Source organism: Podarcis filfolensis (assembly GCF_964270895.1).
Source record: "Podarcis filfolensis genome assembly, chromosome: 3".
Taxonomy (NCBI): Eukaryota; Metazoa; Chordata; class Lepidosauria; order Squamata; family Lacertidae; genus Podarcis; species Podarcis filfolensis.
In genome coordinates, this window is record NC_139606.1 from 8,105,272 (window position 1) to 8,119,577 (window position 14,306).

Here is a 14,306-nt window from a genome sequence, read left to right on the forward strand (position 1 = left end):
CGCGGTTCTGCCTCACGCTCTAGAAAAGAAAAGCCCGTAGAGCTATGAAAATTGCAGAGGCGCGCAGACAGAGATATACAATTGCCATTAGAGCCATAAAATTAAATTAAACACCCCATTTCATCTGAATGTGGGCATTTACGGGCGGACATAAAACACTTCGCTGTCCCTAACACCGCCTCTCTGCGGCGGGAACCTATTTGCCGCCGGGCATTAGCGAGCGGCGCTCACTTTAAATGGCCGTTGCTCCCTGAGGTAAAACATGAAGGACGACGGGATTGGGAGAGGCGGGGAGAAGGAGCACGACTTCCGGTTCCGGAACCTGAGGGCGGCTTCCGCGATGGCGCCTTTCCCGGCCGGGCCGCTTCTCAGGTGCGAGTCGCTCTCTCTTTTCCCCTCTTCCCTCAGCCTCGGCGCGTCTCTGCTGCCGCTTCCCGAGGGACGAAGGTCTGAGGGACATTTCCCCTGCCAAAGGCCCGAGGAGGGGGGCGGGAGGCGGAGAACCAGGACGCCATGGCGACGCCTGAGGTGTCGTGTGGGAAGGGATCCCGAGGGTCATCTAGTCCAGCCCTCTGCAATGCAGGAAGGTCAGCTAAAGCATCCGTGGCAGGCGGCCATCCAACCTCTGCTTCAAAACCTCCCAAGGGAGGAGAGGAAACAGCTTGCGAAGGGGTCTGTCCCACTGCCCAGCAGCTACCCTGTTTCCCCGAAAATAAAACAGTGTCTTATACAGGGGTACCTCGGGTTACATACGCTCCAGGTTACAGACTCTGCTAACCCAGAAATAGCCCCTCAGGTTAAGAACTTTGCTTCAGGATGAGAACAGAAATCGGGCTCCGGCGGCGCGGCAGCAGCAGGAGGCCCCATTAGCTAAAGTGGTGCTTCAGGTTAAGAACAGTTTCAGGTTAAGAACGGACCTCCGGAACGAATTAAGTACTTAACCCGAGGTAGCACTGTATTAATTTTTTCTCCCAAAGATGCACTAGGTCTTATTTCCAGAGGATGTCTTATTTTTCCATGAAGAAGAATACAGCGCACATTTACAGTGGTACCTCGGGTTACAGACGCTTCAGGTTACAGACTCTGCTAACCCAGAAATAGTACCTCGGGTTAAGAACTTTGCTTCAGGATGAGAACAGAAATCGGGCTCCGGCGGCGCGGCAGCAGCAGGAGGCCCCATTAGCTAAAGTGGTGCTTCAGGTTAAGAACAGTTTCAGGTTAAGAACAGACCTCCGGAACAAATTAAGTACTTAACCCGAGGTACCACTGTATTGTCTAATTGTGAGTCAGCCAGACTCTGTCAGGGCTGCGGCCAGTCAGTGCGCTGTGCAGTGGCGTCCACCACTATGGTCCAGAGGAGTCATACGCCTTACGGTAGCTTTGGGGGCCTTATATTCCGGGGAGGCCTTATGTTTGGGGGATGCCTTATTATCAGGGAGGTCTTATTTTCGGGGGATGTCTTACATTCAGGGAAACGGTATTACTGCCAGAAAGTTATTCCTGATGTTGAGTCAGAACACCATTGGTCCTCCAGCAGAGCAGAAAACAAGCTTGCTCCATCTTCCATGTGACAGCCCTTGAGATGTTTGAAGATGTCTGTCCTATCTCCTCTTTCCCAGGAGAAACGTACCCATCTCCCTCAAACGTTCCTCATAAGGCTTGGTTTCCAGACCCCTTGATCCATCTTGGTCGATGACGTACCAGGAGAAAACGAAAAGGGTCCATGGAAATGGTACCAAGGAAGGGGTTCTTTAGTTTTGTTGTTGTTGTTGTTGGCATCTGTCTATCTGTGGAGGAACACACTTTTTTGGGGGGGTTAAACCTTTGGAGAGTTACAGCGTCTGCTGTGGCTGTAGAAACTGATATGGGAGATACATGTTTTGTTGCAGCTGGGGCAGAGGAAGGGGGCCAGTGGAGCTGATGCAGATGCACCATGGCGTTTCTTCTCTCTGCGCTCCTCCAAGCGGTCATTCCTCCTTTGGTCACTGCTGTGGATACACAACCTGTCACTTGGCACTGTGGTCGTCTGCAAGGGATTTTCCACACAGCAGGGTTAAATTTGCCAGCTTTCGTGTTTTTACAATGCAGAGTTGTTCTGCCAAACAGTTTATACAATAATTATTAAAGTTAGGTACTGCCCTTCACCTGTGGTTCACAGCAGAAAAATGCAAAATGAGAATACAAAATACATAATAAAGCAGAAACAAAAACAAACCAATAACCGCCCTCCCACACACATTTAAAAAGCCATAGAATGTTAATCCTGCAGGAGGTTGGACTAAAAAGCCCTTGGGGTTCCTTCCAGCTCTGCAATATTATGATTCTCAGCCATGTCCATCACTGCTGGGGGCTCATCCTCTCTTCTTCATTTATGTCCAGTCCAGCCCTTCTTTCCCTTTTCTGGCCAGTCCAGAGCTCCCTCTCCTTCCCAGCCATGCCCCTTCTTGCTCAAATCACTGTTCAGCTACCTGTGTCCATTATATAAATCTGCACACTTCTGGATTTGGTTTGCCTGCTTTGTGTTAAGACTTTGCCTGCCATTCTGATGGGAATAGAAATCCCTTTGTCAAAATGAAGGCTGATAAATTTCAGCTTGTTTGTTTCTCCTCTTACGCCACCACCCACTTGCCACCATAAAAAGTTGATGGGCAGGTAGGAGAGATTTCTGAGCCAAATGTATCCAAAGCATGAATGGGAAGCAAACTAGTTCATACAGTTACCAGACTCCTCCATTTCCCTTCAGTGTGGGCTTCATCCATGTCGATAGGGTTGCCATAACAAAAACAATTACCATATTTTTTGCTCTATAAGACTCACTTTACTCTCCTAAAAAGTAAGGGGAAATGTGTGTGCGTCTTATGGAGCGAATGTAGGCTGCGCAGCTATCCCAGAAGCCAGAACAGCGAGCGGGATTGCTGCTTTCACTGCACAGCGATCCCTCTTGCTGTTCTGGCTTCTGAGATTCAGAATATATTTTTTCTTGTTTTCCTCCTGTAAAAACTAGGTGCGTCTTATGGAGCAAAAAATACGGTACCTGTTTTCATATGGAAACAAACATTGGCTCTCCTTGCTGAACTTCTTTATATTTTTCAGAATTGTCGCTATAATTCCACTTCCCTCTCCTTCTTATTTCAGATTGCTGTACTCATTGGCTTTCCCTGCCTTGTTACTAAGTGGATTTTTATGTGTCTGTCTGCTCCTGTTCCTGTTTGGTTTACGACTATGGCTCCAGCAAAGGAAAAAACAACAAATTCCATCAGGGCGAGATGGGAAAAGGCCACTTGTGGTTGCATTTTTTCACCCATACTGCAATGCAGGGGGAGGAGGTGAGAGAGTATTGTGGTGTGCTATAAAAGCACTACAGAAAAAGTAAGTATGCATTTCACATTTCGTACAGTGATGTATGTTTATTGCATTAATCCCTCATTTCCTGAAAGCAATGGTTGCATTCACACATTATGCTAAACCATGGTTAACGCTGCCTTTACCAGTTCACCAATTAGGACTGATGGGAGTTGTAGCCCAAAACATTTGGAGGGACACCAGGTTCGCAAAGGCTGGTTTAACTCTATGTGGACGAGTTACAACAAGCAAACTTCAAATCATAGCTTATGAAGCTGGCATGTTAAACTACAACTGTTTGTTTAAAAGAAATATCCCAGGTTTGAACACAATACTAAGTTAGGATTCTTTAAAAGTGAAGTCATCAGAAGTCTTCTTCCCAGTTGCAGGGGAAAGCGGAGTGCATGAGACTAAAACATAATTGGGGCTTATTCAAGTTCATCCATAGTAATAAACCACGGTTTAGTGTTACATGTGCTTGTGGCCAATGAAAACGACAAGCTGGGTTGATAAGATGATACGCCTCAGTTAAAATCAGTTTTCCCTTGTGGTTACTGTTTGCTTTTCATTTTTTATTTTCTTACACCTGTATTGCATCTTCGGTCTGTTGTCCTTAAACATGCATATTTAAGCCTGCTTGGGTATTGTGCCCGCCTTATTTTTTATATGTATTTACAGCATATTTATACAACTCTTTTAAACTTGAGTGCTTCATTTTATTTTTGACATAGTCTCTTTTTTTTAATTGATTTTTAATTTCAAGTGACAAAACGTATGCATCCAAGGAAAACAGAGCTTAGTAGTTGTACAGAAAAGAAAGATAAATGGTGGCTGATGGTTGTAGTTTTAGACATTCCAAGAAAGGCAATCAAATTAAAGTGTCTTCCCATAAATAGACTCTTTTACTGAGTGTAAAATTAAGATGATTTGCAGATGATAAATTACATTTCATTTTTCAGGTACAAGGATGTGTCCTACGTTGTCTACACTGGTGATGCTGGTGTCACAGCTGAAAATATCCTTGAAGGTGCTTACAGACGATTCAACATCAGATTAAATCAACCTGTGAAATTTGTGTTTCTGAGAAGGCGCTATCTTGTAGAAGCTTCCCTTTACCCACATTTTACACTGCTGGGTCAGAGCTTAGGATCTGTATTTCTTGGCTGGGAAGCTCTTGTGAACTGTGTTCCTGATGTCTACATTGACTCCATGGGTTATGCTTTCACACTTCCTCTTTTTAAATATTTAGGAGGTTGTCGGATAGGCTGTTACGTTCATTATCCCACAATCAGCACTGACATGCTTTCTGTGGTTAGGAACCAGAATGCTCGATTTAATAATGCAGCAATCATCACAAGAAATCCCCTACTGAGTAAATTGAAACTCACATATTATTATATTTTTGCTTCTGTATATGGCTTAGTTGGTTCTTGCAGTGACATTGTCATGGTTAATTCTTCGTGGACTTTCAATCACATCCTCTCCCTTTGGAGGTGCAGTGACCGCACCAGTGTTGTGTACCCACCTTGTGACGTTCAGACATTCTTGGATATTCCTCTCCGTGAGGAAAAGAGCACTGTAGAGCAAACGATTGTTTCTGTAAGCCAGTTTAGGCCAGAAAAAGACCATCGCCTGCAGATCAGAGCCTTTGCTAAATTGCTGGAAAAGACTGCAGGGCAGGAGCTGCTGCCCAAACTCATTCTGATTGGTGGCTGTCGTAACCAAGAAGATGAGCAGCGTGTAAATGGACTTAAAAAGCTCTGCCAAGAGTTGGGCATTGAAAAAAGGGTAGACTTCAAAGTTAACATTCCATTTGAAGAGCTAAAGCAACACCTGGCAGATGCAACCATTGGACTTCACACCATGTGGAATGAACACTTTGGGATTGGTAAGTGGAGCTATATATAGTCAGCTTGTGATGGGATGGTGAGCTGCTTGTGCGTAAAATCCTGATCCCTCAGAGTTTGGCTAAGTTCCCAAACCTCTGTCTGTGATGGAGCTCCTTAAGCATGGCTCCATCAATCGCTCGTTGAATCGGACAGTGGGCGTTTACGGAACTTCTTCCAGCATAAAAGCTCCTTGACGGAAACGCGTCTTCTGGACTCTCGGCGTGACAGTTTCCGCCGAGGAGTGGGTGTGCCTACGGGAGGTCCTGAAACCTCTCCACTGTTCCCGCTTGAAGTATCTCTGAGCTCTCCCTCCGACTCACTTTCCCTTGTAACTCCACTTCTCCCCCTGCTGGTCCCCTCCTCCGCTGAGTGGTCTCTCTCACCCTCCATGAGCCCTTTCACCTCCTTCGTCTCAGATGACAGTTCCCTGACATCCACCTCCCCTCTAGGGCCCCCTTCACCCCCTTCCCTCCCCTCCTCTGCGGGAGGCGAGGGAGCAAAACCCCTGAAGGAACCTCCCTCATCTTCCAAAGTTTCGAACACTTCCCTCCACCTTTTGCTGTTCCCGGTTTCCAAGTACTCCTCCTCCTCGGAGTCTGTACCCTCTCCCAACTCCGATTCCCTGAATCCCTCCAGTTCCTCCTCATCGTCGGTGGTGCCAAAGTACTCCCTCCGGAACCTCGCTACTGGTTGAGGTTTCCTGGGGAACCTTTGGTGGAACGTTTCGATCAAGACCTCGTCATGGACCTCCTCTGCCTTCACCCAGGTGTTTTCCGACTCCGGTTCCCCTTCCCACGCGACCAAATACTCCACCTGATTACCCTTCCACCTGGAGTCGATGATTTCCGCCACATAGTTGCGGCTTTCCCTTTCTTCTATGGCTGGCCCGCGTGTGGATACCCCTTCACCTTCCCCCCTGTATGGTGACAGTAATGACCTGTGGAATACTGGGTGCAGTTTCATGTGGTTCGGTAACCGGAGTCTGAAAGCCACTGGGTTGACCTGTTGGATGACCTCAAATGGTCCCAATCTTTTGGGTCTCAATTTCTTGCAACTACCCTTGAACGGCAACCCTTGGGTTGATAGCCAGACCCGACTCCCCACCCTAATTGTTTCACCTTCCCTTCTGCTCTTGTCTGCCTGCCTCTTATATTCTTCTTTGGCCCTTTCTAAGTTGTGTTGGAGTTGACGATGGATCGCTTCCATTTCTTCTACAAAAAGTTCAGCGGCCGGAACACTCCATCTCTCTCCTCCTTCCCCTGGAAACGCCCTGGGGTGGCACCCATAATTAGCCAAAAAGGGGCTCATCCCGGTGGACACATTCTCTGCATTATTGTAAGCAAATTCCGCTAGTGCCAACTTTTCGACCCAATCGTTTTCTCTGTCATTGACATAACACCTCAGGTATTGTTGAAGGATACCGTTTGCCCTCTCCGCCTGCCCATTGGTCTCAGGGTGCCTGGCAGTCGAAAAGTTGACCTCTACGTGCAACAAGCTCATAAGCTTCCTCCAGAATCTGGACGTGAACTGTTTCCCTCTGTCGGAAACCAGCCTCAAGGGGGCGCCATGCAGCCTAAAAATATGTTCTACAAACAATTTTGCTGTCTCTTCCGCCGTGACTGCATGTGAGCAAGCTACAAAGTGACCCATCTTAGTTAACTGGTCTACTACGACTAGTATGGCGGTTTTCCCCTGGGATTTGGGCAGATCAGTCATAAAATCTATCGACACCGCCTCCCACGGTCGTTCTGGTGTGGGTAACGGTTCTAAATACCCCGCTGGTGCCCGCCTTTCTCCTTTGGCTCTCTGGCATTGGTCACACCTTCTCACATACTCCCGTACATCCTCCCTCACCTTGGGCCACCAAAACTCCCTGGTCACCAACCACATGGTCTTGTGTTGCCCAAAATGCCCCGCTGTGGGATTGTCGTGCAGCTGTTTGAGTACTCTCCCCCTCAATTCCCCTTCGGGTATATATAGCGCCCCTTTGTAATACAATGCCCCGTTTCTTTCTTCAAAACCTCCGGGGTCTTCTCCCTCTCCCCTTAAACCTCTGAGCTTATCCTGGGCGTACTCATCATTTACCGTTCCCTCTACCAGCTCTCTTTGCCCCACCCAGGCCGCACCACACACCCAGTGGTCCTCTGGGATAATATGTCTCTCTTCTGGCGCTCCCTCCCCCTCCAAATATTCAGGTTTGCGAGAGAGAGCGTCCGCTCTGATGTTTTCTGGACCTGGCACATAGCAGATTTCAAAATGGAATTTGGAGAACTCCTGGGCCCATCTCACTTGTCGTTGGTTGAGCACTCGTGCCGTTCTCCAATACTCCAAATTCTTGTGGTCCGTACATACTTGTACCTTATGCTGTGCACCAATTAGTAAGTGTCTCCATCTCCGGAACGCTTCGTGAATCGCGAGTAGTTCTCGGTCATATACCGTGTAGTTCCTCTCGGATTTGTTCAGCTTACGCGAAAAGAAGGCACACGGTCTCCATTCCGACTTATTGCTCCCTGGCTGAAGCAGCACCGCCCCCACCGCGCGGTCTGAGGCATCAGTTTCCACTCTCATGGGTTTTTGTAAATCCACATGCAGGAGCTGTTCTTCCGAAGCGAATGCCTTTTTCAATTCCTCAAAAGCGTGCTCCGCCTCCGCCGTCCAAACGAATTTCTTCTTGCTGCTCAGACAGTCCGTGATGGGAGCCGTTAAGTGGGCAAAGTTCTTGATGAATTTACGGTAAAAGTTCCCAAACCCTAAGAACCTTTGCACATCTTTTTTCGTTTTCGGTGTCTTCCATTCCAGCACCGCCTGTACCTTGCCTGGATCCATGGCTAATCCCTTGTCTGATAGGCGGTACCCCAGGAATTCCACCTCCTTGGCGTGGAACTGACACTTCTCCAATTTCACCCACAACTGGTTTGCTTGCAGCTGGCTCAGCACTTCCCTGACATCCTTTACATGCTGCTCCTCATTCTCTGAATATATCAGCACGTCATCGAGAAAGGCCACGCAATTCTTGTAGAGCAAAGGTCCCAGTACATGGTTCATGAGCGATTGAAAACAGGCGGAGCCTGCTTGTAATCCAAAGGGCATAACGAGATATTCGAAAGCCCCTAGGGGGGTGAACATCGTTGTCTTCCATTCATCCCCCTTCTTTATTCGTATCAGGTTGTACGCTCCTCTCAGGTCCAGTTTCATGAATATCTTTCCCTTCCTCACCCTGGTCAAAATGTCATCAATCCTGGGCATGGGGAAAGTCACTGGTTCTGACACGGCATTTAGCCGCCGGTAGTCCACGATCAATCTCGGTTTATCCGTGTTTTTTTTGTCCACAAAAAAACACTGGGCTGCCCCCCACCGCTCTGGACTCTCTGATGAAACCTCTCTTCAGGTTTTTGTCAATAAACTCCCTCAACTCCTGCATTTCCCTGTCTGACATGGCGTACAGCTTGCCCACGGGGAGCTGGGCCCCAGGGACCAGGTTAATTTGGCAGTCAAAGTCTCTATGCGGTGGTAGTTTATCTGCTTCCCTTTCGCTGAAGACCTTGCTCAGGTCAGCGTATTGTTTGGGCACCTTCCCTTTGTCCGCCACTTCCATCCCTGCTAGGGAGGCTTTTGCCCCTTCTGGCACCTTTCCCTCTTTGCAGTGTTCCAGGCAATGTGCTGACCCAAAGGAGACCACTCTCTGATGCCAGCCCACTAGCGGGTCATGCAACGCTAGCCAGCTCATTCCCAAAATGACTGGCGCCCCTCCCAGGGTGGCTACATTGAACGCTATCCTTTCAGTGTGCCTTGCCACCCTCATAACCATTGGGACGGTCTGTAGGCTAACTTCTCCCCCCAACAGCTCCCTCCCATCGATCGTGGTGACCTGCAGGGGGTTGCTTAAAGGGAGTGTCTGTATCTGGTGTTCAGCTGCAAACTCCTTGCTCATAAAATTACAGGAGCTGCCTGAGTCCAACAGCGCCTTGGTCTTTAGTGGGTATCCGTTTGCCAGCTCTAGCAGCACCTCTATTACTAGAGCTGGTCTTGGAGGTTCCGGAGTGGGCACTTTTACTGCTCCTTGGCCTGTCTGCAGTGCCCTGACAGCGGCAGACAGGCGTTGGCTTTTACTGGCTCCTGGACTTCCTCCTCCTTCCCCCCAACAGCTCCCGCCATCCCTTGCCATTCCTTTCTTTGTGGGCAGACTCTGGCAAAGTGACCTGGCTGCTGGCAGAGGTAACATTTCTTGGCGCTCTTTCCCTCCTTCTTCCTCCCTTCACTGGGATTTGAAACTGCGCGCGCGCGCGTTGTTCCAACTTCCATCGGCTCTCCGGGCGGGAAACTGGGTTCTGGAATCTCTGGAATGCGGAAATCCCTCCAACGCTCTCCTTTCCCCTCCCGCTTCTCCAAGGCTCTTGCCTCCTGGCGCGCTCCAATGGTCAGCGCTGATTTGGTCAGCTGGTCCATAGACTCCGCCCTGGGCGCCCGGGAAAGTTCGTCTTTCACCGCCGAAGAAAGCCCCTCTTCAAAGAGCATTTGAATGGGTTCCGCCGATAGGTCCCACCCCAATTTATGTATCAACATTGTAAACTCAGTCCAGTACTCACGAACCGATCGGCTCCCCTGTTTGCAAGCCATCAATTGTCTGCGCACCAGTCCCTGTTCAATCTCGCTGGAAAACATCAAATCCATGGCGCGAAAAAACTTCCTCGCGTCCTTCAGCATGTCACTATTCCCTGCCATCAGGGGCCGGACCCAGTCTCTCGCCCCCCCTTCGAGATGGCCAATCACAAACGCCACTCGCGATGCCTCATCGGGAAAGTCGTTAAACTGCAGTTCAAGAGCATACTGCATCTCTGTCCTAAAGGCTTGGTAGTTCCTGGGGTCCCCCCCCAAACTTCTGCACCATTCCTGGCATCTTTCTTGCTAGTGTAGCGCCTTTTGCCTTTTCTGCATCCTGCGCCCTCCTTTCTTCTAGCCTCGCCGTTTGCATTGCTAGCTGGAGTTCCAAAACTCTGTACCTTTCTTCCAGAGTTGGACCTTCTCCAGCTCCTGCTGCTCCTCCGGCTCCAGCTGGGTTGCTCATGATGCCTCTCTGCACAAGCTGCTTTCAGGGACTGTCCGATTGCTGTGATGGGATGGTGAGCTGCTTGTGCGTAAAATCCTGATCCCTCAGAGTTTGGCTAAGTTCCCAAACCTCTGTCTGTGATGGAGCTCCTTAAGCATGGCTCCATCAATCGCTCGTTGAATCGGACAGTGGGCGTTTACGGAACTTCTTCCAGCATAAAAGCTCCTTGACGGAAACGCGTCTTCTGGACTCTCGGCGTGACAGTTTCCGCCGAGGAGTGGGTGTGCCTACGGGAGGTCCTGAAACCTCTCCACTGTTCCCGCTTGAAGTATCTCTGAGCTCTCCCTCCGACTCACTTTCCCTTGTAACTCCACTTCTCCCCCTGCTGGTCCCCTCCTCCGCTGAGTGGTCTCTCTCACCCTCCATGAGCCCTTTCACCTCCTTCGTCTCAGATGACAGTTCCCTGACACAGCTGTATCATTTCTTTAGCTCCTGGTGTTGAAACTCATGGCTAATTATAAAGTGCTTTAGTGCTGTTTTCATCTGTTCTTCCATCAAACTGATACTGTGTTCAGCTACTTCCATATTGTGCATTCTTGGCAGCTGTAAATTTGGAAGGGATCCAATCTAGTATTATCTCTTTTCCTTATTGCACATCACAACCTAAAAAATATCCCAACATAATGCCTGACCAGCATATTGAATGCTAATCTTAATGGAGAGAAATTCTACAAACTCATTTGGCTGTTTGTTCCAGTGCTGAACTCTCACAGGAACGACTTTTATCTTTTCCCAGGTTACAAACATGGCTTTTTCACCTATTTTTGTCCATTGTAAGGGAACTCACTTGCTCTCTTCTCCCTCCCTGTATCCCTTTCAAAAATTGAAAACTGTCAGCATACGCTGTAAGCTCAAGAGGAATTCACTATCATCACTGAATGCAGATGCTGAGAGAAATCCTACTTACATGTCTAATCTTCTCAATGGGCCAGCCGAGGGAGGTGTCACAAGTAGCCTCTTTTCCACAAAACTGTGTGTGCACACCATGATACGGTTTTGCATATCCCTGTGACAATCATTCTGACAGCCACTTTTGCTGAATCATTTTTTGGGATCTATTTTGCTGTAGAATGCAAACAGGTCACCATTTCCATTTTGTACACATTATGGTTTTGAACCAATGTCATAGCACTTCTTCTACCAATAAATTGTGCTCTTAGTAGAAGGGGTTGGTGATTCCACTTCCTATACTATCTCATACTCCTGGAAAAGATTTTCAGGTACCCTCCCTTTGCATTTCCCAAAATCTGCTTCCCCTCTGTTCTGTAACAGTGTGAGGAGTACCTTTTTCTGGGAGTGGGATCTCGGGATCCAGCCTATTTTGTTTTCCTTCATGCTTTTAAAGTGACACTGAAATCCTTAGTTAACTGTAGTTAACAATAGCTTCTTTTGTCTCATATAGGAATTGTTGAATGTATGGCAGCTGGCACAATTATCCTTGCTCACAATTCTGGAGGCCCCAAGCTGGATATTGTGGTGCCCTATGAAGGAAATATTACTGGATTTCTAGCAGAAAATGAAGACGACTATGCAGATACTATGGCCTATATATTTTCATTGCCTCCTACGAAAAGGCTAGAAATCAGACAAACTGCTCGTCAGTCAGTGAAGAGATTTGCAGAACAAGAATTTGAGGAAACATTCCTATTATCTGTGGAACAATTATTTAAATAAAATTTTGTAAATAGATACCTGGACATAAGTCGTTGTGTATATACAGTTGCTGTATTTCTATTGTACAATAAAGGGTATCTTATTCCTGTATGACAGTCTGACGGAGTATGCCCCCAAACTTACATATAGACACAAGCAGATATGAAATGATACATAATATGCTTAAGGATCTAGTAGCTGGGCTGAATAATCATATTACAAAATATACACAGCAGCTTCCAGTGGTGACAACTCAGTCCTAGCTTCATAAAAGAGCAAGCTGTTTAATCTTAAAATGAATTTGTGGCATCAAGTGTTGAATCTACATTTGTCTCAGATTATTTTTTCTCATAATTTATTTCTAAAACGTTTCTTCCCATTTCAATGATCTGCTTGGCATAATAAATACAGAGTCTTGAAAAGGCTGTCCTTGGAGGACTCAGTGGATTCTGAACGTCAACCAGAATTGTATGCTATCTGAAGTTGTGAAGTACAATGGTCTGGTACAATTGTGAAGTACAATTCTGGTACAATGAAAATGATCCTGGAAAGTCAAATTATATATATATATAGTCTAGGCTCTACTTCAGTATAGGGACAGAAGCTCACAAAACTGAATTCTCTATACAGAAAACCCTCACGTTAGATAAAAGCTAGGTGGGTAACCTTTGGCCATGGCCAGGGATGATGGGAGTTGTAGTTCAGCAGCATCTGGAGGGCTAGAGGTTCCCCACAGCTGCCTTAACTTGGAGTTTAGTGTCAATTACATTTTTGGGGAGGAGTATTTAATCACGAATGATCACCTATCCCCCAAGGCAGTCTACAGTAGAACAGCCTCAATAAAGATTTCTTATCCTGCTGGTTAAATCTAGTAAGGCATCGGCATAAGAAATCACACAAGGTGTGTGTGATGATGACTGATCTATAGCAGCCCTAAACATACAGCTATAAACAAACAGCTGCCTTCCTTAACTGTGGGTCCCCCATACCCTTGGAGGCACGCAAGGGAAATAGCCATGGTGACATTCCCTTAAAAAAACCACACCTATTCCATTATATAGGCTATGCTGCAAGGTCTCTAGCTGAGTAAGACTTGTGGGGGAAAGATTAATAAAGTGCTTCCGTATCAAGACGTCGACTTGTTCTGAGCTGCAAATCCCTAATGATGTTTTTATATATAAGTAACATAATGTGCAACTGGAGAATGAGGAACTAAATGTTGTAAAGATAATGTCAAAATGAAGGAAGGCAAGGAACCAGTCATGTAAAGTTAGTTAAACTGAACTGCCTTGCACTACCTCGACCATACCTCTCACCTCTGTAATTATGGTCCCAAATAGTTGTTGATAAGCCTAGAAAACACATTCCACTAGCTACCAGTCATTCTTAAGGAACTATTCCCCAAGAAAGTGTTAACTGATGGTTCCTTCCTGTTTGTCTTTAGTCAGGTTACCATCCTCTTCCAAACTTTCAATGGATTGAAGGTTACCATTGGATACTGCTTCTTTTTTCAGTTCATCTGTGTCTTCTGTTTCAGCTGGGGCTTTTATAATCTCCTCTTGAAGAGATGTTACTACTTTTTCCAGGGATTCTACCAATTCATCCCTCAATTCATCCTCAGATTCTTCAAAGTTACTGCATTAACAGATTAAATTAATAGGATACAACGGCTATTACTTACGATTCTTGATCAAGTTATCATAATGTTGAATTTCTAAACTGGCCAATATTTATCAAAAAAAAATTGTTTTTTTTTGAAAATGTGAGAGCTGGTTTATGTGTTAATGGGGCCGTACACAGTTGCCTTGTGAGGGTACAGAGTTCCCATCTCACCAGCTTTAAGACATCAGCAGGACTGTCTGAAAGTGCTATTCGTTTAAGCCAGGGGTGCCTAAGACTTTTTGGCTCAAGGGAGACCTCTTAGTAGGAGTCAGCAAAGAGCAGTATGAAAGTATTTGCTGTTCCTCCTGTTTTTCATCCTTCAGTGCTGGTTCACACAATGTTGAGACTGAGAGCCAAGTATTCAGTTCTGGAATTTTGGCTTCACCAAGCTTGCTAGTCAACCTATTTTTACTAAATTATCAGTCTGCCCACTATCAGTACTTTATATTAAACATGAGCTAAAGCGTAAGTTAGACACCTTTCAAAGCAAACAGCATCCTAGTTTTAAGCGATAATACTAATTTATCTAGACAGAACTATGCTATTGGTGAGGTTCCTGATTCTCCCCATTCTATACATTTGTCACAAATCTAAAGGTTTCAACAGCTCAAAAATACTGTTGCATAAGAGTCTTTTATGTTACGCTGATACTG

The 14,306-nt window shown here is 46.6% G+C and overlaps 3 protein-coding genes across 5 annotated transcripts in view; 2 read left to right on the forward strand and 1 right to left on the reverse strand.

Annotated features, from left to right (window-relative positions):
- The window catches only part of VPS36 (vacuolar protein sorting 36 homolog), a gene marked incomplete at its 5' end in the record, with an annotated part of 180,141 nt that overhangs the window by 75,534 nt on the left and 90,301 nt on the right, over window positions 1-14,306 (forward strand). The gene's annotated exons all lie outside the window — the stretch shown is intronic.
- On the forward strand, window positions 76-12,102 carry ALG11 (ALG11 alpha-1,2-mannosyltransferase). The gene is made up of 4 exons (XM_083606574.1): window positions 76-372; window positions 3,136-3,369; window positions 4,302-5,230; window positions 11,741-12,102. The coding sequence occupies exons 1-4, from the start codon at window positions 263-265 to the stop codon at window positions 12,010-12,012; spliced, it is 1,545 nt and encodes a 514-aa protein (XP_083462700.1). The 5' UTR covers window positions 76-262; the 3' UTR covers window positions 12,013-12,102.
- NEK5 (NIMA related kinase 5) overlaps window positions 11,968-14,306 on the reverse strand; it is a 28,437-nt gene continuing 26,098 nt past the window's right edge. For all 3 annotated transcript variants that reach the window (XM_083606469.1, XM_083606470.1, XM_083606468.1), the window contains exon 23: window positions 11,968-13,626. In XM_083606469.1, the coding sequence (XP_083462595.1) occupies window positions 13,404-13,626 (223 nt within the window). In that variant the 3' untranslated portion in view covers window positions 11,968-13,403. The remainder of the gene's footprint in view (window positions 13,627-14,306) is intronic.